We start from the raw sequence: 24,194 nt of genomic DNA on the forward strand, positions 1-24,194 counted from the left end.
TGGATGTGTGTGGAAGCCTTGTTTTGTTAAATTCAGTCACATATTTACACTTAGCAAATTTATATCCACTCAGTTACATGTTATATTAGTCCAGCCAACAGTCACACATGCTCATTAAAATTCAGAACCAAAAACTGTCATAGGAGAACCATCTTGTAATTAATTGATTATCTGTATGGGATGCTACAGTTTGAACAAGTGCATGCATGCACACGCATGTAGCTAAATGTTCATAGTTTACTTGCAAAGTCTTTGTGGTTTTATAATAGCATTGTTTGATTTTCACCAGATTGATATACATATATATGGTGTCAATGACAAGCGTGATTCTGCGTGTCAACATTGGCAAAGCTGCCTGCATGAGAGCCATCAACAAGCTCTTGGAAACTTTGTTCATTTTTATACATGTTGATATTCAGTTGAACTAGTGTACACGTACGTACCTTTGTAAAATATATTGTCTCAATGGATCAGTCTGCAGCACAGAAAGCAGTAGCCAGCAAGTAAAGAATGATCACATATTCATAACCCATAACTTTACGATTTTATATATATAGCTGTTAATGGTTTGAGTGACTATATTTTCTCAGGCGGATTTAGAGTGTGCTTGATTTAGCACCCCTTAATACAGTTATGTGATAGGCACTGCATGCACACTGCATGTACATGATAAGCACAGCCAATAGATACATAGTGTAATAGACCAAAAGAATCAACAAAAGGCTAGGCAGACAAAATGAAGACATGCAACCAGATAAACTTGCAAGACTTCAGTTCTTTACTTAAACTATATATGGCCACATAAAAAGAGCCAATCAGACAACATTTCTTCAGTTATTTCACCATGGAACAATCTACAAGATTTATTTACTGGTAAAGCCGATAATATAATGCATAGAAATTTCTATGAATATAATTTTATTATTATATGGATAACTTAATGTGTGTACAGAAGAGTTGATAGGTCAGTGACCTTCTGTCCATATCAATGTGGCACTCATGATCAGCTTCAAAATTTGTCTTCATACTTCATATATAGAAATTTTTCTACTAATAGAACAGTCAGCTGTGTGAATGTTCTATTAGAATTACTGACTGTTCTATTAGAGTATATCGATCTTTCTGTGATAGCTATTTTGATAAGCAGGAATTCATACTATTACACAAATATTCTACCTATTATGCTAGCATTATGCTCAATGCTTTCAGGCACCTATTATGCTCATAATTATGCCAGCATAATCGGCGGGTCCCTAATTGTGATACCTTGCAAATTGCATCCTACAATCGTGAAAGTAGCAAAATGTCACAATCATGTGCTCAGCCCTATAGGATAATTTTATTGCAACTTCTTTCTCTCTAGAGAACAGAGTCTTTCCGATATGCAAATTTTGGCCTGTAAAAATGCCTATACATGCTATCACTATATAATATTATATGCCATGCATGTGTGGCTTTACTTAAGTACCTATTAGCTATGCCAAAAATTCAGTATGCTGGCATGTGTGTATTATAATAGACTCAAGCCTACTCATGGTGCATAATGCAATGCCACGCAGTTAGTCTGTCAAACATAACGATCACACTTAACCAAACTAATTATACCGAAACGAACAGGAGATTTTAATGGAAGAAAAGTTGCAGAAGAAAAGTTGAGGAATTTGATAATTAGTATAAATTTGTCTACCCCTAATTTGTTGAGGCTGATATAGCTAGGGTGCATGGATTAGTGCCAACTTATTCTTCCATGAAAGTTTCTTGTACTGGCTACACTATCATATACTAACTAGACACATACCAAAGTAACTAACTTCAAAGACACCGCTGTAACCACATGCACTGTAAAAATATAGTGGTAAGGCCAATGAAACTTGATTACCAGTTTCTCGCTCAGATTTTTGAAAATTTGATGCGGGCGGGCGGTTATTATTCATTATTCATTATTTTTCCAAAAGCACAACACACATCCAAACATGAAGATTTCTGCCAAAAAACAGTGAGATTACTCTTGCATTAAATAGCTAAAGTACGTTACTAATCTATAACAAGTGATTTTTCCATTAGAGTATAGCTGATTGCTCTATTAGAGTAAAAGTGACTGCTCTATTAGAGTATTTCAATCTGAAATACCAATAATGAAATTCCATACGGGTGTATCAAAAGCATGCGAGCGATGACGCGAAACTGCTAATCAAGTTTCATTGGCCTAACCACCACACATGGAAGCTTACGGGAAACTGCGGATACTTTGATCAGTCACAGGTCATATACATGCATGATTTATCACTTGATTGATAAACTGTCATTTTTAAATTTATTATTATTATCAATTTACAGGTTTAATAGGCACTGGACTAGAAGGCTATATGCGGTAAGCAAAATGTATCACAGCCAGCTACAATGCGTATACTAGCTACAATGATTAATAAACTTAACCGCTGGTCCTCTTACACGTACATGACACAGTATAGTAGCTACTAGTTCGAGTACTAGTTGCATGCACTATAGCCTACTTGCCAATACATGAAGTCACATATATATCTTATGCACGTGATTGGCTGCACTAAAATGCACTGAATGGAGTTTGGACTGCGTAACGTGTCTCACGTTAGCTGTTTACACATGCTTGCATGCATGTGCCAAGGTGCCACGTGCAGTTGTATGTACCCGAGGCGGCACGCGTGGCATGCATGCATGATTTACTTAGCAATCACATGTGGAATTTGATAATCGCTATTTGTGGGTACATGTGGTTGAGTATTTTCAAAGATATTTGCATGGGAGTGAAAGCTACGTAGCAGCAAGATCTGTTAGCTACTGCATATGAAATGGAAGTAAGTCGTTTCCAAACTATAATTACTCATTAGCTAGCTATATACAATGATCAGTACAATGATCAGTATAGCTAGGCATATGATATGATACAAGAACTAGCATGACATCGATCGTGTTAAAACCCTCTTTGCACACCTCATAGGTTGGCAGTGATGGCAAGTATTTAGTGAAGTTGATGGATTATTATTATTCTGAAGAAGACAATCATACTTCATCTTGCGCCTCTTCACAGTTAGCTGCTAGTGCAGGTGGGCTTGGCTCACAGCTGGAAGTGTTAAACGGATCACCAGAACCGATTGCAAACGCCGGCGTAGAAGCTAACCTGTTTGTTGTTAATCGAAGACCAAGTTTCACGTTTAAACAAGAGGGAGATGACAGGACATGTACACATATGCGAAGACTTTCAGCTTGGTCGAGTGAACCGGCAATCACTTTGCAAGTCCCCGCGGCCAATGAATCCTTACAAGATCGACTGCAGGCGCAATATGATTTCTTTGACCCTAAAGATGGTGTGCTACTCAGCAGAACCATTGCTGCCCAGATGGGGCAAGCAGAACTGTCGCCATCTGATAGGAAAATCCTGAGAAGTAAGACTTTCAAAGTATGGCAAGCACTACAGTACTTCTGTCACAGTACAACTTTTCATGGAGTACCTCACATTGCGGCCAGTCGATCATTGGTCAGGATAGCATACTGGTCAATCTTACTGATTGTGGCTTTGTGTCTGATGATCTATGCTATAGTTGCAGTCAGCTGTGCTTACTTTGCTTACAATGCATACATTATAGAAGAGCAGAATCTCTCAAGAGAATTAAAGTTCCCTGCAGTTACTATATGTAATTTAAATCCGTATCCAAAGATTCCAATTCAGACAGCATTAAACTACACAGAAGAGCAGCTGTTTAATATTATTTTATTTGGTGACCTTATTTCTACTAGACAGGAGTTAACAAAGCATCTTAGTGTTAATATAAGTCAATTAGCAGCAGAACTTGCAGAAGACACAGAAGGATTTGTTTCATCTGGGTTTACAACATTTTCACATAAACTTGAGAATATGCTGTGGTCATGTTATTACAATAATCAACCCTGTTCTGTTGATAACTTCACAACATTCGACAATATTAATGGAAAATGTTTTACATTTAATGGTGACACTAACAATGTACTGTACACAAGAACCCCTGGCTCTATGTTTGGTTTAGAACTTGTTCTGAATGCTGAACAGTTTGAATACTATATTGCTGAATCTGATTCGGTCGGGTTCAAGGTGTACATTCATAGGCAAGGTGATATTCCATATCTTGGTGAACATGCAGGCTTTACTGTATCTCCAGGAGTACACACTGATGTGGTTTTGACTACCGAAGCGTTTTCATATCTTGAACCACCTCAAGGCTCGTGTAGAAAGAATCTAAAACTAGACTATTATGAAATTTATACAAGGCGAGCCTGTTTGGATGAGTGCATGACAAAATTTATTGTCAGGTCATGTGGATGTAGACGGCAATACATGCCGGGAGATGCACCAGTTTGCGGTGTAAATGAAGCTGCATTTTGTTTCCCCAATGCCTCAAGGCGTTTTACATACACCCAGTGTGATTGTCCAATATCATGTGAAATTCCTGAATCCTATAAACATGAATTATCTTACTCTGTGTATCCTTCTCAACATTATCCAGCACATCTAGAAAGAACAGGTGCACTCAATAAATTACCAGACTTTGTACTTACTTATGATAGTCAAAACAATGTCACACGTCTCAATGAAAATGGAACACTAGGGTTCTTTAGAGAAAACTTCCTCAAGATCACCCTTTATTATAATCAACTAACAATGTCAAAATATACAGAGATCCTGGAGTATCAAACATTCCAGTATATTGCTGATTTTGGTGGTCATTTGGGACTGTTTACAGGTGCCGGCTTCTTAACTTTATTTGAGTTTATGGAAGTTTGCCTTGGAGTTTTGTATCCTGCTGATACTGATAAATAGCTTAGTTTTATATTAATGATTTTGAATTTTGTGTATAGCCCTACCCACATAACAGTGACGTCATATGCAATCACGTGCGGCACCATGACAGACGTGAGCCAGAACAGGACTAATGACGATCCGTTCGATTCCATTCTGTTCCCTGAGGACAAGTGAGTAGTTTGTAGTTAATGTTAGAACAAACCTGTCTCGACTGAAAGTCTATGTTGAGTCAGTGTATCATCGTCGGTATCACGTGCGCTTGTCGAGGAATAGATTTATAAACCCGAGGGGTCAGAGCTCTCAACTTGTAGCGTGAGGTCAACAAAGTTCTGCCATCCATCCTGTGCAACCTGATGGAGAGAACAAGCACAGCATACATAAAATGTGCCCTTAGGCTAATAATGTGTAGTTATTATTGTATTATTATTATCAAATCTGGAGGGTTGTGCACCTATGCTTTCTATCTATCCGCCTGTTTATGCAGACATAGTTGCTATTAATTGTATCTGTACATACATTCTGCCACCATCTGCTATGCCACACACTAGAATTAGTTGAACACACTGATGTATCCATTACCGGCAATAGCACAACTTTAACCCGGCTGCATTTCTGATTCAATTGTCCTGGACTAGTTGAGTGCACAAAAAGTGGCAATATTTGTGTAGATATGTAGCTACGCATATTTCAAAATTGGGAATCCGGCAAAAACTTGGAATCTTACGCACGAGTTTTGAGTGGTCTAGGTACTTGTGTTTGATAAATTCTGGGTTTTGTGTACTGTGTGGTTTTGGTAGGAACAAAGATCAGGACAGACAAGTGTGTATTTTACAGAAACCATGTCATACCTTGTCGCCTACAGGGTACACCACAGTAATCCACTTAACGGAATAAATTTGAAATTTGATTTTTACAAGTAATTATGGTAGTGCTGTGGTTTGAAAGTATTAAGAGCCTTAGCTAAGGATATATGTATAGGTTAGGAACCCAGACTGAGGTTCTTTGTGGATTAGGAAACCAAGTGAAGCAAGGTTTCTAAACCATGAAGAACCGAGGGTGTGGTTCATAACCAACTTAGATAATGGTATCGTTTTATATGGATACATAGGTGGAGTCATTGTGGGATTGGATATGTCATTTTAAAATCGTCATGCAATGTTAAAATTCAGTAAATGTGGAAGACCAAACAACTATTTGTCTACAAAGCTTGTGCCGTATCGCTGCTTCCTTGGAACTGAGAGCAATGAAATACATGGCTAAGTATCAACAAGAAAAGCTATGAGTTGTTGAGTGCCCATGGCGTCACAGCAGTGTGAAGAGCAGGTGTATAGAAACTGTTACAGTTCGAAGACAATCAAGGCTTGAGTGCCGGGATAATGATGATGAACAGCACGATTTCAATTATGAACCACACCCACATTACAGATAACACAAAATAACCATTCCACAAGGAAGTTTAACCATCTAGGTCTTCGCTAATAGGTTAATAGAAGATGAAACAAGCGTAAAACGCTTATGCGCTAGAATTTTCCGTAATATTTCTGGATCTTGTAACAAACGTAGCTACAATGTTAGATTCTACATCCCATAATCAAAGGCATGCTTATAAAAGGAAGCCAGTGGTTACACTCGTATTGGCTTGGGTGCTGGTCACCCACTGCAGGCTATTAGCCTAAATATGCATGGAAGAGCATAGCAAATCAATGATCAAATGTGAGATTTGCAATGCCTGCTGGCAGGTTTCTAACAAAGTTAGGTAGAAACCTGCTAGTATGTCTCTTAGTGGTTTTTAAAGACCTCAGTATCTTCCAAAGATCAAAGCATACTATATATGCATACCATTATCTAAAAAGCGAAACATGTGAAACAAATGATTGAGATACTCTACTAATAGAACAGTCACCGAGAAGTAAAACAAGACAAGCACAAAAAACATTAGATTTGTCCAGGGTTCAAACCAGGAATCTCCACACCTACATTCCCAACCCCTTTACCGCTCTGCCACTGCTATCAGTTGCTCATCTCATCACTTAATTTCTACCTTATAAATGAAGGCTCTAATTTAGTATACTAGTATAGTAAATTATATTATCCCATAGATCTATCACTTGAAAATTCTAGATATTTCTAGAGCATTCTATATGCATTGTATTAGCAGTACTCAGAAAAAATGTACATGTGCTCTATTAGAGTACTACAAAAATAGTAAAATAGGCTATATCAAGAGACATGATAGTGTGTCAGGCAGCCAAGTACAGCTGGTGTGCCGCAATAGAAAAGTGTGTATTTACAGCTTGTTGTTTTACAGGAACCAAGAAAATGCTATTTTCACATATCTGTAGCTTGATAGTACCTGAACGGTAAGTATCCATGTTGCTATGGAAACCTCCTCAGGATAGGGCACCTCCCATTACAAATTTGAGTTGAATCTGTCATGTCAATTTGGCAGTAGTGCATGATGGCTTCCATTCGTAATGGAAATCATCCGTGTTTTTCATAGTGGCTACTTTGATTACAGAGGTACTTTTCAAACAGTTCTTGATTCGTAATGCTGTGAGATGGTTGAACATAGCTGACAACGAAGTATAATGGATACTTCAGACAATAATTGATAGTTGGGGCATGCATCATCATTTCTTTCTTATGATGTGGTATGCGTCGGTTCACCAGTCATAATAATTTGTTTTACAAAGAAGGTAACAAACAAGTACACAAAAAATTGGAATTTTCAACTAGAGTAGGGTCCATAGCACATCAATAAAAAGTACTGAAACAAGCTGGAGTAGTGCATGATACTAAACCACAGTAAAACAATAAACAGCCAAGCTGTGAAAAAGGTGCAGCCCTCCAAAAAATGCCAGGATGAAAAATGTTATAAAATTTAAAGGTCGTGGCCAAGAAATGGCTGCGATGATGCTAATGCCAATTATTTTTAATGATCAACATCCCTATGGTAGGAGCCAAGGGTCTGAAACTCCCATATATCTGCAGGTGAAAGTGACCTCCCTTGTCCCTTGTTCTATGTGCAGTTTTATTAAGTATTTGAAATATTTTTCAAAATGTGTTTGAGCGACTATAATATTTAAAGTCTATGCCAATCATTACCCTATACCTTTATTATTCACTATAGGACAAAAAACTTCTTGGATTGCCAAAACTGATGTGGTAAAACAATTTTCCTGGAACAAATTTTCGTGGTGTAGACTGATATAATTATTAACCTCCGCACAACTTGTACATGGGCTGTATAATAGTTAATTTTGTGTATAAGACGTCTGCGAAATTGGTATCCCACAAATGTGTGACACTCATTAATCTTGTGGCTAGGCATTTATAATCTCCAATCAATAAGTGCCACATGGAAAAGAGTAGGGTCTAGCTACTTTTTCAAGCTCCAGTAGCTATATGGTGTATCAAATAGCATTCCAGCAAGCAAAGTGACTGAATAGACAGCTTGCATAACACCAATAATGTGGCTTTGTAAAGCCTTACAACAAAAATTGGCACACCATCCCCTTTGCACTAAAAGGAAGGCAGGAGGTAAGTGTTGCATTGATATACCGACACTACTCACACCAAATTGGTGTTGGCTTTTTTTTGACGGTATTGGGCTGGCTAGTATCAGTACAGCTATACCATCCAATGTTGTGTGTAGCATCAGTGAAAAGGGCAGTAAGCCATGAAATAAGATTCATCAAAGCCATAAGTAAGATTTTCCCTCATGATTGATGGCCACAAAATTAGTGAACTGTGATTAGCAAATGTGTTTTGTAAGTTGGCCGGCTTATTGCTCATGATTGGAATGGCTGGCTGTTCATTGTGAATATGTCTGTGTACAAAGTATCAGTATTGAATTGGTATCAGCCTTTTCTCATCTAATATGCATCAGTATCGTACCGGTGGTGAAAAAGTGGCATTGGTGCTTCACTAGTGGGAGGTGTTATATAGTGTGTAACATTTATGGAATTACAGAAAGATTTACGGTTATTATAGTATACGGTAATTTACGATTATAGATGACATTTTTAGAGTTTGTAAAACTGTGGAAGATTGTAAGGGAGTTGTGGGAGCATAGACTAAAGTGTTATACATGGCTGAATTCCACATCTTTGTGTGGATGTATTACACCAGAGAAACCCATGTCTTGCTCGTGTCACTTGTAGTTGTAGGCTGGTAGCTTGTATATTAGAAGGTTGGACTTACTCCAGACGTAATGAACAAATGTAATATGTAATTATATTACTATAGTTACAGCCCTCAAAGTAATGTAACTCATTACTTTTTTCTGTGAGTAGTATGTAACTGTAGTGCATTTTATGGAAGAGTAATATGTAATGAGTTTTACATTTTTAGAGTATTACAATCCCAACTCTGTGTACTTAAAGTATTAGATGAATTGTTTTTCAATAATCATGCAACTCTTGTACGGCACCACCAAGATCAGATCTGCTAGCAGGTCTCTAACCATACAGTTATCTAATTCCCTTCTGTGACCTTTACGTATAATTTTAAAAAATTACTTTTTCATTATACGTAAATATCTGGTGCTTGAGGGATGACTTCAAAATCTTGTACTCCTTTAACAAATTAAACCATTAAATCTGAAATCTCATTAAATGTGTGGGGGGTCTGCATGAGGTTCTGCACAATGGACAGAGAGACCAAGGAGTTAGACGATGAAGACCTGTTGCAGACTTGTAGCAAAGTTCACAGCAGCAACTACATATTTAACACTTTTAGTCTAAAAAGTTCTGCATGCATGTATCCTGCACATAGGTATTGTAGATGACAAATACTATTTTACTGAATTTATGATTTTTATTGAAATACTGTACCAATTGATCATGAATTAGGGATATCTCATACATGCACAATGTTGGGCTGTTGGTGACTGTTGCTGAGAATGGCTAGTGTGTGTATAATACAATGTGACATAATATCCCACTGCAGGTTCTGCAAGGAGGGTTATGAAGCTGGTTTGGACGAAGGTAGGCAGAAAGGATTAGCTGAAGGATTTGCTGCTGGCTGGCAACAAGGATGCAAGTTAGGAGAAGAGGTATGTTAAGTTCGTAGTGATGATATGTGTATTAATTCCTTGGTTCTAGATTGGCTTCTTTAGAGGGTTTGCGGAAAGTTGGCTAGAAACTCTAACCTCTGGTACCTCTGATCTTCTAATGGATGATAGGAAACTCAAGTTAGTTATATAGTCTACAACTGAACTAAAATTAATTTTGTAATGACTTTTATTGTAGAGTAGTATATTCTTCACTAAAGCAACTTCAGAAAATGGCTGGAGGTTTTGAAATATGTAATATAAATACAGATGCATTCACTACAGAACTATCAAAGATCAGAGCTAAGTTTAAACAGGTAACAATTTTTCTAGTGTGCTTTTCCTTCCCGTATAATATTATAGGTAGTAACACAAATGGGATTGAAACAGTTTGATTTTGGGAAAAATGAGTTGTCATTTTGATAGTCCGTGACTGAATATGGCAGGTTCAGCTAGTCAAGGCTTGATGCAGTAAATAGCAACATTTAATATGTGTGCATGTATATAATTATAACACGTACCGTGTACAGACTTACATGTACAATAGAATCTAATAACATGGTTCTCTTATTACTTGCTGTTAAGCTTATAATAACAGAACATAATTAAAGGGAACAGATAATGTTATGCATGTTTGTAGCATGCAGTATTTAACAGATTTTCTATCCCACTGTCAAAGTAAAAAAACTTAGGAGTATATGGTAGTTAATAAACCCTGGGAATGGAAGTCAAACCCCTTAAATTAAAGTGTGGGATAGAAGAGTTAGTTACTCCACATTTGCACCTGTAAGACATTTGTAATCACACTTCAGCCTTGGGTTGATTTGATAGCAACAGTATCCTATTAAATGGTGAGGTTTAGCTATAATGTAATTAATTAGGTGAGACTGCATGATTAAAAAAATGAATACAACGACATTACAAAAGAATCATAATTTACACAAAGTTAGCGACGGTTATCAGTATCAGTAGGATACAAAACTCCAAGGAAAACCTCCATAAACTCAAATAAAGTTAAGAAGCCAGCACCTGTAAACAGTCCCAAATGACCACCAAAATCAGCAATATACTGGAACGTTTGATACTCCAGGGTCTCTTTATATCTTGACATCATTAGTTCATTGTAATAAATAGTGATCTTGAGGAAGTTTTCTCTAAAGAATTCTAGTGTTCCATTTTCATTGAGACGTGTCATATCGTTTTGACTATCATAAGTAAGTACAAAGTCTGGTAGTGCTGTTTGATTATTGAGTGCACCTGTTCTTTCTAGAAGTGCTGGATAGTGTTGAGAAGGATACACAGAGTAAGATAGTTCATGTTTATAGGATTCAGGAATTTCACAAGGTATTGGACAATCACACTGAATGTATGAAAAATTCCTTGAGGCATTGGGGAAACAAAAGGCAATCTCATTTGCAACGCAAACTGGTGCATCTCCTGGCATGTAATGCCGTCTACATCCACATGACCTGACAATAAACTTTGTCATGCACTCATCCAAACAGGCTCGCCTTGTATAAATTTCATAATAGTCTAGTTTTAGATTCTTTCTACACAAGCCTTGAGGTGGTTCAAGGTATGAAAATGCTTCAGCAGTCAAAACCACATCAGTATGAACTCCCGGGGATGCAGTAAAGCCTGCATGTTCACCAAGATATGGAATATCACCTTGTCTATGAATGTACACTTTGAACCCTACTGAATTGGGATTACCCAAAAAGTATTCGTACTGTTCAGCATTTAGCACAAGCTCTAACCCGTATGTAGAACCAGGGGTTCTTGTGTACAGTACACTACTGGTGTTGCCATTAAATGTAAAACATTTTCCATTAATGTTGTTAAATGAAGTAAAGTTATCAACTGAACAGGGTTGATCATTGTGATAACATGACCACAACATATTTTCAATTTTGTGTGAAAATGCTGTAAACCCAGCTGAAGCAAATTCTGCTGTGTCTTCTGAAAGTGTTCTAGCTGTTTCGTTGATGTCAGCACTCCTATACTTTGTCAACTCTTGTCTGGTAGAAACTAGGTCGGCAAATAACACAGTATTAAACAATTGTTCTTCAGTGTAATTCAACAACTCCTGAACTGCACTCTTTGAATATTGATTTAAATTACATATAGTAACTGCTGGAAATTTTAATCTCTCCACAAAATTCTGCTCTTCTATAATGTATGAATTGAATGCAAAGTAAGCCTGGCTGATTTCAACTATAGCATAGATCATTAGACACAAAGCCACAATCAATAAGATTGACCAGTATGCTATCCTGACCAATGATCGACTGGCCGCAATGTGAGGTACTCCATGAAAAGTTGTACTGTGACAGAAGTACTGTAGTGCTTGCCATACTTTGAAAGTTTTACTTCTCATGATATTCCTATCAGATGATGACAGTTCTGGTTGTCCCATCTGAGCAGCAATGATTCTGCTGAGTACCACACCATCCTCGAAATTATCATATTGTTCCTGCAGTCGACCTTGTAAGGGTTCATTTGCAAAACCATTGGCTACGGGCACTTGTAAGGTTACCACCGGTTCACTCGACCAAGCTGATAATCTTCGATCCTGTGTGGTTGAAGATCTTCGAGTCTGTGTCCTGTCATCTTCATCTTGTTTCAACGAGATGCTTGCCTTCCGTTTAACAAACAGGTTGGCTGGGGCGCCGTTTGCAATGGACCCGTTTGCAATCGGTTCCGGTAATTCGTTCGACACTTGCAGCTGTGAGCCAAGCCCCCCTGCACTAGCAGTAGACAATGTGTAAGACGAAACTTCATAACGTTCCCCAGAACTCTGTTCTAATAACTTGGAGTATTTTCCAGCAAATCCATCCTACACGGACACACAGTACAGTACATACAATAGCTACACGCGCTTAGTCTAGTTACTGTACACCATATACGGATTATGCGTATACTATATTCATGATTATTAGGTGAGCATTTAGCGTATTGCTAATACAGAACTTACGTCCATGTTTTTCAGTTCGGCTGGAAACGTGAAATTACTGTTTAAGACAAAGCAATACTAATTGTTGAGCAGCTACTCCTACGGATGTGTCATCCTACGCATCTTACACATTATTTCGTGTGGCCATGCACATACGTACCACACAAATATGATAATCAGATTTCACACATGATTGTAATAATAATTAAATCCGGTACCTATCAAATACTCCACTGCAGAGCTTACAATAAATACTAGAAGTCATTCTGGATCCCAGCCTCAGTATGTGTGTGTGTGTGTGTGTGTGTGTGTCACAGTGTGTTTGCAACACTTTATGGCTCATCTAAAATGACAGCTGCCTGCAACAGAAATTAGTAATATGTAACTACATACATAATGAGAGTTTACACTATCCACAGATGGGGATACTGAATTTTCTGCATCACTTTAATGTTGAGACATTTACACGGTGTACAATTCAAATGAAATCACCACACCACACATTATGAAAGTAGCCTATATATAGTTGGCCACAAAACTACTTAAAGGTCATGTTATTTACCACAACATACTTTGAACAGTACATACACAGTAAAGTAACCATAACATATCTTATCATGAGGTTTACACAATACGCAAGTGTTCAAAAGTCTACATGAGTATGAATTAGCTGCTCTAGCTGGGATGAACTACTTAAAGCAATGGTTTTAAGGTGATATTTGAGAAACAGCACACTAACACACTATAGTTGTGTATGCTCAATAGGTAGAGTATTGATTGTCAATCTCAGAAATATATAGCACACCCCATACCAAGTGTCACCATCATAGGAGCTCAGATAATGGAGCAGTCGCAAGTTAAACGTACATCATCATTTTGTGCGAGGGAATTAAGAAATTTTTTCAGTATTAAAAATCTTGGATACTGGAATGTCTAATACAGGTCTACTGTATTCGCCAATACACTTGAAATTCACATTATTATAAATTTGGTATACTATTGTGAATTAGTAGAGGTGTACCAATACATAAACTTACTGACATTGTGATAACTGATATACTGTAAATGACAAAAGTTTGGTGTGACTTAAGTTTGGCGAATCAGCATGCAAAACAGGTTGGCGGAAGTTTGGCAATTCACCATACAGTCAATACTGATTAATATATACTGTATAGCTAATTTGCAAATAGGCAAATTTCCTTAATCCTTGTCGTTTACAGTATTGGCAATAATGCGTTTCAGTCAGCTACATCTGAACATCAAATTATTAAGTAGTGTAGAGACTAATTGAATATGAGTAAAAGAGAAGTATCACGTACTTCACTCAGGCTTTTTGGACCAGCCCACAAAATTGTGGTAAACATACAGTTCTCATCTTTGCATATAAAAACATACGTTCACTAAATACAATGTAGACAAAACATTTATCATATTCCACTTACAGAGTGTAGGTACTACCTGTGAGTATTAGATGCACAAAAATTATTCAATGTACTCTACCGGATCCCATAAGCACTACATGTGTGTGTCTTGCAGTGTTTAAGAGTCAATGACTCTAAACATGTGAATGCAAATACATGTACCTGCATGTTCACTATGTGAATACATACACAGAGACACAAATGCATGCATACACGTGCATATAAACTGTGACTGATTATGGCAAATGTATTGTAGTGTAGCAAACTAAATACCCTACTTAAAACACTTACTTTCACAAATACTTTATATTTCTACAAACAAATTTGCATATATATGTTACCATATTCAGGGAGAAAGCATACCATAAATTTCTAATAAAAAATGTTTTACATCTTGTCTAAAAGATCATCTGCTTCAAGAGAAGAATTCGAAGAAGCATTAGAAGTGGATCTAGTTGGTCGAGTGACCCCAGTGGGAGCTTTCTTCACCACCACCTTTTCAACTGGTCTGGAAATTACCAGTGGCTTTGCTGGTGGTTTCTTAACTTCCCTCTTTCGTCGTCTCTTCACTGGTGGTGAACTGACCTCCTTAGAGCTTCCACCAAGAAGACTTGACAAAGTAGCATCCACTGATTCATCTTCAACAATTGCACACAACATACAATAAACCAGCAAAATTTGACATTTATTTTACTATACTGTACGTACCTGTGATCTTTGACACAGGAGAAGGAATTCGATCTTTATTATCAGCAGGTGCCTTTTCATCATCAGTGGTGGCATCACTATCATTATTACGCGTATTGTTTTCTTTAGCGCTTGCAACCATTGTCACCTGTCTGGCTTTGAGATGTTGATTCTCTTCAACAAGTGTCTTGGTTTGGTCACTAAGCACTCTAATTTTTGCTTTCTTATCATTTAAAACTAATTTGAATTACTGTACAAATCTGATTCTAAATCTTCCTTTAAAATGGCACACTGTTCAAGTTTTTCAAGTGCCCTGAATTTTTCCTTCTTAAGGATTTCTACTTTCTTTGTCAATCCATTGATTTCCTCTTTCAGACCTAAAATATTTTCAACAGCAAACTCTAGCATTGAAGATATGGTTGGTGATGATTGCTGAAGTGTCACCAAACCAATTTGAAATTTCACGTTCTCTTCTATAATAAGTTTCTTCCATACAAACACCAGATCACTCGATGAATTGACATTAGTGCTATAAGTCAACGTTTCATGCACACTCTGAGAAAGGGCACTGAGGGACTGATCTATAAAACTACTAAAAGATAGTTTTACATCTTTTGCCATTGATTGTAGTGATACATAAGGAAACATACTACTCCATGTTTGGTTACCATTAGATGCTGTCAAGCATAGCGTGCCCCCTTCATACACGGATAGTATGTACAGTGTGGAGCAAGATCCCTCTGTCTATAACTTTATTAGAGTTTGATTGGGGATTCACTTTCTGTCTCCATTTTCCTATAACACAAGAAATCAGAAAGTATCTTTATACTTTCTCAAGCCATATACTTGCCTCAGTTCTATGTCTTTTTTTGCACCCTCCGTATGTATGCATGTGTGTGTAGTGTACGTAAATTACAAGAATATCTAATTACAACTTCACAACAACCAAACTTGCACTGCATGAGCTGTGCCATACAGTGTGATACACAGATTACTCATGTATTCCCTGCCTAGGAATGTATAATCTAGCTAGTAAGTAATTGATCATTAAGCACTATTTGTACAACAAGCTGTTCCTATATAGTTTATGGATAAACATCTGTTGCAACTTTGTAGGTGAAGAATCCTCATGATCATATGTATGCATAGTACATCAAATTAGAGATAAGGCAGGTACTGAATGTTTAAACAGGGAATACAGTGGAACCTGGAATACAATGGAACCCTGTAAACAAACATACAATCCACACATACACATTTACTGCACAAACGAGTGGCTAGTGGCTACTTTGATTGCAGAGGTGATTTTCGAACAGTTCTTGATTCATAATGCAGTGTAATAGGTTGAACGCAGCTGTCAGTGAAGCGTAATGAACACTTTTAGATGATAATTCATAGCTGGGGAAGAGGCACCATTATAAATGCATGCATGGGTTCACCAGTCATTGTTTAATTTTGTTTTACAAGTATACAAAAAATTTGGAATTTAGGGACCATAGCATATTGATAAAAAGTACTGTAACTAGCTGGAATAGTGCACGATATTAAATCACAGTAAAACAATAAGAAGTGTTATATCCCTACTGTTCATTTCCACTATGGAATCTTGAGCATATAACACTTCTTATTGTCATGTGATTTAATATCATGCACTACTCCAGCTTGTTTCTGTGCTTTTTATCAATGTGCTATGGTCCCTACTCCAGTTGAAAATTCCAAATTTTTTGTCTACTTGTATATAATATTTTTTGTCTACTTGTATATAATATTATACAGATTCACAGTATCTTTGATGATTCTTGTAGTAAAAAACAAGTTAAAAGAAAGCCTCAAAGCCAGCCATAGACTGGTTTTGGGGTTAGCAGTTACAAAAAGAAGTACTGCAATGATGCTAATGCCAATTATTTTTAATGATTGACACCCCTATGGTAGGAGCCAAGGGTCTGAAACTCCCATATATCTGCAGGTGAAAGTGACCTCCCTTGTTCTACGTGCAGTATTTAAATAATGAAATATTTAAAATGTGTTTGAGCGACCATAAATATTTAGAGTCTATGCCAATTGTTACCGTATACCTTTATTATACAGCAGCTTCCTTGATTTAAATAGTCTCACATGGCCAGATTTACTATAGGGCAAGAAATTTTTTTGGATTGCCAAAACTGATGTGGTAAAATGATTTTCCTGGAACAAATTTTCGTGGTGTAGAGTGATATTATCAATCTCCGCACAACTTGTACAAGAGCTGTATAATAGTTAATTTTGTGTATAAGATCAGATGTCTGCGAAATTGATGAATTGTATCCCACAAATGTGTGACACTCATTAATCTTGTGGCTAGGCATTTATAATCCCCAATCAATAAGTGCCACATGCTACTTTTTTCAAGTTCCAGTAGCTATATGGTGTATCAAATAGCATTCCTGCAAGCATGATGAACAAAGTGACTGAAAAGATAGCTTGCAAAATATCAATAATGTGGCTTTGTAAAGCCTTATGACAAAACCTGGTATATATACACCATCCCCTTTGCACTGAAAGGAAGGTGGGAGGTATAGTAATGCATTGCCAACACTACTCACACTAGGATTGGTGTTGGCCTTATTTGAGTTATTTTATATTTTGTGTAGCATCAGTGGAAAGGGCAGTAAGTCATGAAATAAGATTCATCAAAGCCATAAGTTTCTCTCATGATTGATGGCCACAAAATTAGTGAACTATAATTAGCAAATGTGTTTTGTAAGTTGGCTTGTTGCTCATGATTGGAATGGCTGGCTATTCATTGTGAATAGTGCCTGTGTACAAAGTATCAGTATTGAATTGATATCAGCCTTTTTTCATCTAATATGCATCAGTATCAGACTGCATGGTGGTGAAAAAGTGGCATCGGTGCTTCATTAGTCAGAGGTGCTACATATATATAGTATGTAACATTTATGGAATTACATAAAGATTTACGAATATTGTAGTATACGGTGATTTACAATTAGATGGCATTTTTAGAGTTAGTGAAGCTGAGGAAGATTGTAAGGGAGTTTCGGACCCTTGATAGGAGCAGACTAAAGTGTAAAACATGGCTGAATTGCACATATTATTACACCATCGTGTCACTTATAGTTGTAGGCTGGTAGCTTGTATTAGAAGGTTGGACTTACTTTATAACGTAATGAACAAATCTAATATGTAATTATATTACTAGTTACAGCTAGCCCTCAAAGTAACAAATAATATGTAACTTGTTACTTTTTCCTGTGAGTACTATGTAACTGTAGTGTGTTTCATGGAATTTAAGAGTAATATGTAATGAGTTACATTTTTAGAGTATTACGACCCCAACTCTGTGTACTTGAAGTATTAGATGAAGTTGTTTTTCAATAATCATGCAACTCTCCACTAAGATCAGATTTGCTAGCAGGTCTCTAACCAAACAGTTATCTAATTCTCTTTTGTGACCTTTACATACAATTGAAAAATTACTTTCTCATTAGGTAGCTAAATATCTATTGCTTGAGGGATGATTTCAAAACCTTTTAACAAAACCATTAAATTTGAAATCCCATTAAATAAGTGGGGGTATATGCATGAAGTTCTGCGCAATGGACAGAGAGACCAAGGAATTAGACCTGTTGCAGATTTGTAGCAAAGTTCACAGCAGCAACTACATATTTTATGAGCATTGACACCTTCTTAGAAGAATGATCTCTAAAAAGGACCCTTCTACATGCATGTATCCTGCATGCACATATATGTATATATATATATAGGTATAGATGAGTATTTTTACTGAATTTACAATTTTTATTGAAATACTGTACCAATTGAATTGGGGATATCTCATACATGCACAATGTTGGGCTGTTGGCAAACTCTTGCTGAAAATGGCTAGTGTGTGTATAATACAAAGAAAGGAGAATGCATGTAACATAATATCCCACTGCAGATTCTGCAAGGAGGGTTATGAAGCTGGTTTGGATGACGGTAGGCAGAAAGGATTAGCTGAAGGATTTGCTGCTGCCTAGCAACAAGGATGCAAGTTAGGAGAAGAGGTACATAAATTTCTTAGCAATTAATTCCTTGGTTCTAGATTGGCTTCTTTAGAGGATTTGCGGAAAGTTGGCTAGAAACTCTAACCTCTGGTACTTCTAATCTTTTACTGGATGATAGGAAACTCAATAGTTCTACAACTGAAAAGAATTTTGTAATAACTTTTATTATAGAGTATATATATAGTATAGTCCGCTTTGTTAAAGCAACTTCAGAAAATGGCTGGAGGCTTTGAAATATGTAATATAAATATAGATGCATTCACCACAGAACTATCAAAGATCATGCAGAGCTAAGTGTAAACAGGTAACAATATTTTACAATGTGCTTTCCCTTCCCATATAATATAGGTAGTAACACAAATGGGATTGAAACAGTTTGATTTTGGGAAAAATGAGTTGTCATTTTGATAGTCTGTGACTGAATAAGGCAGGTTCAGCTATTCAAGGCTTGATGCAGTGAAAACCAACATTTGAAATGTGTGAATGTATATAATTATAACACGTACCATGCACAGACTTCTAACATGGTTCTCTTATTACTTGTTGTTAAGCTTATAATAACAGAACATAATTCATTATGTCCGTTGTTACTTGCTGCTGTTATGCATGTTTGTAGCATAACAAATTTTCTATCCCATTGTCAAATGTAAAAAAACTAGGAGTATTTAGTAGTTAATAAATCCTGGAAATGGAAGTCAAACCCCTTAAAGTGTGGGATAGAAGAGTTAGTTACTCCACACCTGCACTTGTAAGACATCTATAATCACACTTCAGCCTCGGGTTGATTTGATAACAACGATATCCTACTCAATGTATGGTGATGTTTAATTATAATGTAATTGGGTGAGACTGCATGATTAACAAGTGAATATAATGACATTACAAAGAATCATAATTTATGCAAAGCTAGCGACGATTATCAGTATCAGCAGGATACAAAACCCCAAGGCAAACTTCCATAAACTCAAATAAAGTTAAGAAGCCAGCACCTGTAAACAGTCCCAAATGACCACCAAAATCAGCAATATACTGGGACGCTTGATACTCCAGGGTCTCTGTATATTTTGACAGTGTTAGTTCATTGTAATAAATAGTGATCTTGAGGAAGTTTTCTCTAAAGAACTCTAGTGTTCCATTTTCATTGAAACGTGTAACATTGTGTTCGCTATCATAAGTAAGAACAAAGTCTGGTAATGATGTTTGATTATTGAGTGCACCTGTTCTTTCTAGAAGTGCTGGATAGTGTTGAGAAGGATATACAGAGTAAGATAGTTCATGTTTATAGGACTCGGGAATTTCACAAGGTATTGGACAATCACACTGGGTGTATGAAAAATTCTTTGAGGCATTGGGGAAACAAAAGGCGGTCTTATTTGGACCACAAACTAGTACATCTCCTGGCATGTATTGCTGTCTACATCCACATGACCTGACAATAAACTTTGTCATGCACTCATCCAAACAGGCTTGTCTTGTATAAATTTCATAATAGTCTAGTTTTAGATTCTTTCTACATGAGCCTTGAGGTGGTTCAAGGTATGAAAATGCTTCAGCAGTCAAAACCACATCAGTGTGTACTCCTGGAGATACAGTAAAGCCTGCATGTTCACCAAGATATGGAATATCACCTTGTCTATGAATGTACACTTTGAACCCTACTGAATCAGATTTAGCAAGATAGTATTCATACTGTTCAGCATTCAGAACAAGTTCTAAACCAAACATAGAGCCAGGGGTTCTTGTGTACAGTAAATTACTGGTGTCACCATTAAATGTAAAACATCTTCCATTAATGTTGTCAAATGTTGTAAAGCTATCAACAGAACAGGGCCGATCATTGTAATAACATGACCACAGCATATTTTCTAGTTTGTGTGAAAATGCTGTTAACCCAGCTGAAACAAATGCTGCTGTGTCTTCTTCAAGTTCTGCAGCTAATTGGCTGAAGTCAGCACTCCTATACCTTGTCAACTCCTGTCTGGTAGAAAAAAGATCTGCAAATAACACAGTATTAAACAATTGTTCTTCAGTGTAATTTAATGTCTCCTGAACTGCACTCTTTGAATATTGATTTAAATTGCATATAGTAACTGCTGGAAATTTTAATCTCCCCACAAGACTCTGCACTTCTGAAATGTATGTATTGAATGCAAAGTAAGCACGGCTGATTTCAACTATAGCATAGATCATTAGACACAAAGCTACAATCAGTAAGATTGACCAGTATGCTATCCTGACCAATGATCGGCTGGCCGCAATGTGAGGTACTCCATGAAAAGTTGTACTGTGACAAAAGTACTGTAGTGCTTGCCATACTTTGAAAGTCTTACTTCTCATGATATTCCTATCAGATGATGACAGTTCTGGTTGTCCCATCTGAGCAGCAATGATTCTGCTGAGTACCACACCATCCTCGAAATTATCATATTGTTCCTGCAGTCGACCTTGTAAGGGTTCATTTGCAAAACCATTGGCTACGGGCACTTGTAAGGTTACCACCGGTTCACTCGACCAAGCTGATAATCTTCGAGCCTGTGTGGCTGAATATCTTCGAGTCTGTGTCCTGTCATCTTCATCTTGTTTCAACGAGATGCTTGTCTTCCGTTTAACAAACAGATTGGCTGGGGCACCGTTTGCAATCGGTTCCGGTAATTCGTTCGACACTTGCAGCTGTGAGCCAAGCCCCCCTGCACTAGCAGTAGACAATGTGTAAGACGAAACTTCATAACGTTCCCCAGAACTCTGTTCTAATAACTTGGAGTATTTTCCAGCAGATCCATCCTACATGGACACACAGTGCAGTACATACAATAGCTACACGCGCTTAGTCTAGTTACTGTAAGCCATAATACGGATTATGCGTATACTATATTCATGATTACCAGGTGAGCATTTAGCGTATTGCTAATACAGAACTTACGTCCATGTTTTTCAGTTCGGCTGGAAACGTGAAATTACTGCTTAAGACAAAGCAATATTGTTGAGCAGCTACTCCTACGGATGTGTCATCCTACGCATCTTACACATGATTTTGTGTGGCCACATACACACAAATATGACAATCAGATTTCACACATGATTGTAATAATAATTAAATCCGGTACCTATCAAATACTCCCCTGCAGAGCTTACAATATTAAATACGAGAAGTCATTCTGGATCCCAGCCTCGTGTGTGTGTGTGTGTGTACATGTGTGTGTGTGTGTACATGTGTGTGTGTGTGTACATGTGTGTGTGTACATGTGTGTGTGTGTTTGCAACACTTGATGGCTCATCTACAATGACAGCTGCCTGCAACCATGCATGCAGTAGAAATAATATGTAACTACATACATAATGAGAGTATACACTATCCACAGATGGGGATGCTGAATCTTGTACATCACTTCAATCAGTGTTGTAGTTGAGACATTTACACAGGTGTACAATTCAAATAAAATCACCACACCACACATTATGAAAGTAGCCTATATATAGCTGGCCACAAAACCACTTAAAGGTCATGTTATTTACCACAACATACTTTGAACAGTACATACACAGTAAAGTAACCATAACATATCTTATCATGAGGTTTACACAATACGCAAGTGTTCAAAAGTCTACATGAGTATGAATTAGCTGCTCTAGCTGGGATGAACTTCTTAAAGCAATGGTTTTAAGGTGATATTTGAGAAACAGCACACTAACACACTATAGTTGTGTATATGCTCAATAGGTAGAGTATTGATTGTCAATCTCAGAAATATATAGCACACCCCATACCAAGTGTCACCATCATAGGAGCTCAGATAACGGAGCAGTCGCAAGTTAAACGTACATCATCATTTTGTGCGAGGGAATTAAGACTGAGATTTTTCTTAAAAATCTTGGATACTGGAATGTCTAATACAGGTCTACTGTATTCGCCAATACACTTGAAATTCGCATTATTATAAACTTGGTATACTATTGTGAATTAGTAGAGATGTAAACTTACTGACATTGTGATAACTGATATACTGTATACGTAAATGACAAAAGTTTGGTGTGACTTGAGTTTGACGAATCAGCATGCAAAACAGGTTGGCGGAAGTTTGGCAATTCACCATACAGTCAATACTGATTAATATATACTGTATAGCTAATTTGAAAATAGGAAAATTTCCTTAATCCTTGTCATTTACAGTATTGGCAATAATGTGTTACAGTCAGCTACATCTGAACATCAAAGTATTAAGTAGAGTATAGAGACAAATTGAATATGAGTAAAAATGAAGTGTCACATATAGTACTTCACTCAGGATTTCGGACCAGCCCACAAAATTTTGGTAACCATACAGTTTTCATCTTTGCATATAAAAACATACATTGGTGTTCACTAAATATAATGTAGTGATGTGCAATATATCGATTAAATCAATTATTGTGATATATTAATTTTTATATCGTAATTGTGATTAAAAAATTAATATTGTTATATATGATGGTGTGGTAATTTCATCAGAAAATGATGTTCAAGACAGTATTAATTTCTTTATAACAGACTTACTTGCAGAAGAAAGTGCATGTTAGGGACTATTTTACATGCTTTATACTCAAATACTAGCAATTCATTACCATGACTTCATGCAATTTGTATATCGTGATAATATATCGTATCGTGATAAAAGAAGAGAGCAATAATCGTGATAGGCAATATACAAAATGTGCCATATCGCACAACACTAATATAATGTAGATGAAACATTTTGTATCATATTCCACTTACAGAGTATAGGTACTACCTGTGAGTATTAGATACACACAAATTATTCAATGTACTCTACTGGAGCCCATAAGCACTACATTGTGTGTGTCTGCAGTGTTCATGAGGCAATGACTCTAAACATGTGAATGCAAATACAGTGGAACCTCAGTTATCTGAACCCCTTGGGACCAGGGGTGGCCCATAAGTCTGAAAAGTTCGTAGGGATATCTCTGAAACTGTGTATAAATAACCTTAAAATAGTATAAAGAACATTAAAATAATTTTAGTATTATCAAATAACCTAATAGAACAGTCACTCCTCTAATAGAGCAGTCAATTCCGTAGTTCGGTTAACCGAGAATCTGGATAAGTGGGGTCCGGATAACTGAGGTTCCACTGTACATGCACCTACATGTTCACTATGTGAATACGTACACAGAGACACAAATGCATGCATACACGTGCATATAAACTGTGACTGATTATGGCAAA

General features: G+C 36.9%; 4 protein-coding genes across 5 annotated transcripts; 1 reads left to right on the forward strand and 3 right to left on the reverse strand.

Annotated features, from left to right (window-relative positions):
* Positions 1-2,722: 2,722 nt before the first annotated feature.
* Positions 2,723-10,439, forward strand: LOC136265980 (protein LTO1 homolog). Of its 2 annotated transcripts, XM_066060922.1 has the most exons (5): positions 4,848-4,983; positions 9,764-9,869; positions 9,919-10,007; positions 10,066-10,183; positions 10,230-10,439. In XM_066060922.1, exons 1-5 carry the CDS (start codon positions 4,916-4,918, stop codon positions 10,287-10,289), a joined length of 441 nt encoding a protein of 146 aa, XP_065916994.1. In that variant the 5' UTR covers positions 4,848-4,915; the 3' UTR covers positions 10,290-10,439. The 2 variants fall into 2 exon arrangements, with proteins under 2 accessions (XP_065916993.1, XP_065916994.1); XM_066060921.1 differs by lacking the exons at positions 9,919-10,007; positions 10,066-10,183; positions 10,230-10,439 and adding an exon at positions 2,723-2,834 and having other exon boundaries at positions 2,978-4,983.
* Positions 10,440-10,700: 261 nt separating this feature from the next.
* Positions 10,701-12,978, reverse strand: LOC136267754 (acid-sensing ion channel 2-like). Its single transcript, XM_066062921.1, has 2 exons — positions 12,841-12,978; positions 10,701-12,702 (listed from the first exon to the last, which is right to left on the reverse strand). Exons 1-2 carry the CDS (start codon positions 12,844-12,846, stop codon positions 10,813-10,815), a joined length of 1,896 nt encoding a protein of 631 aa, XP_065918993.1. The 5' UTR covers positions 12,847-12,978; the 3' UTR covers positions 10,701-10,812.
* Positions 12,979-14,627: 1,649 nt separating this feature from the next.
* Positions 14,628-15,548, reverse strand: LOC136267502 (uncharacterized). The gene is made up of 3 exons (XM_066062670.1): positions 15,179-15,548; positions 14,949-15,101; positions 14,628-14,878 (listed from the first exon to the last, which is right to left on the reverse strand). The coding sequence occupies exons 1-3, from the start codon at positions 15,546-15,548 to the stop codon at positions 14,628-14,630; spliced, it is 774 nt and encodes a 257-aa protein (XP_065918742.1).
* Positions 15,549-19,637: 4,089 nt separating this feature from the next.
* Positions 19,638-22,388, reverse strand: LOC136267756 (acid-sensing ion channel 2-like). The gene is made up of 2 exons (XM_066062923.1): positions 21,894-22,388; positions 19,638-21,754 (listed from the first exon to the last, which is right to left on the reverse strand). The coding sequence occupies exons 1-2, from the start codon at positions 21,897-21,899 to the stop codon at positions 19,880-19,882; spliced, it is 1,881 nt and encodes a 626-aa protein (XP_065918995.1). The 5' UTR covers positions 21,900-22,388; the 3' UTR covers positions 19,638-19,879.
* Between the last annotated feature and the right edge of the window lie 1,806 nt (positions 22,389-24,194).

This window comes from Dysidea avara, chromosome 9, assembly GCF_963678975.1.
Source record: "Dysidea avara chromosome 9, odDysAvar1.4, whole genome shotgun sequence".
Taxonomy (NCBI): Eukaryota; Metazoa; Porifera; class Demospongiae; order Dictyoceratida; family Dysideidae; genus Dysidea; species Dysidea avara.

Excerpts from the sequence above, each read along its gene's own strand:
- LOC136267502 (XM_066062670.1), bottom strand. The coding sequence starts at position 15,548 with ATGGCAAAAGATGTAAAACTATCTTTTAGTAGTTTTATAGATCAGTCC. Across the intron at positions 15,102-15,178 it reads TTTAGAATCAGATTTGTACA|AGAATCAACATCTCAAAGCC; the intron begins GTAATTCAAATT and ends CACTTGTTGAAG. Across the intron at positions 14,879-14,948 it reads TCCTGTGTCAAAGATCACAG|ATGAATCAGTGGATGCTACT; the intron begins GTACGTACAGTA and ends CAATTGTTGAAG.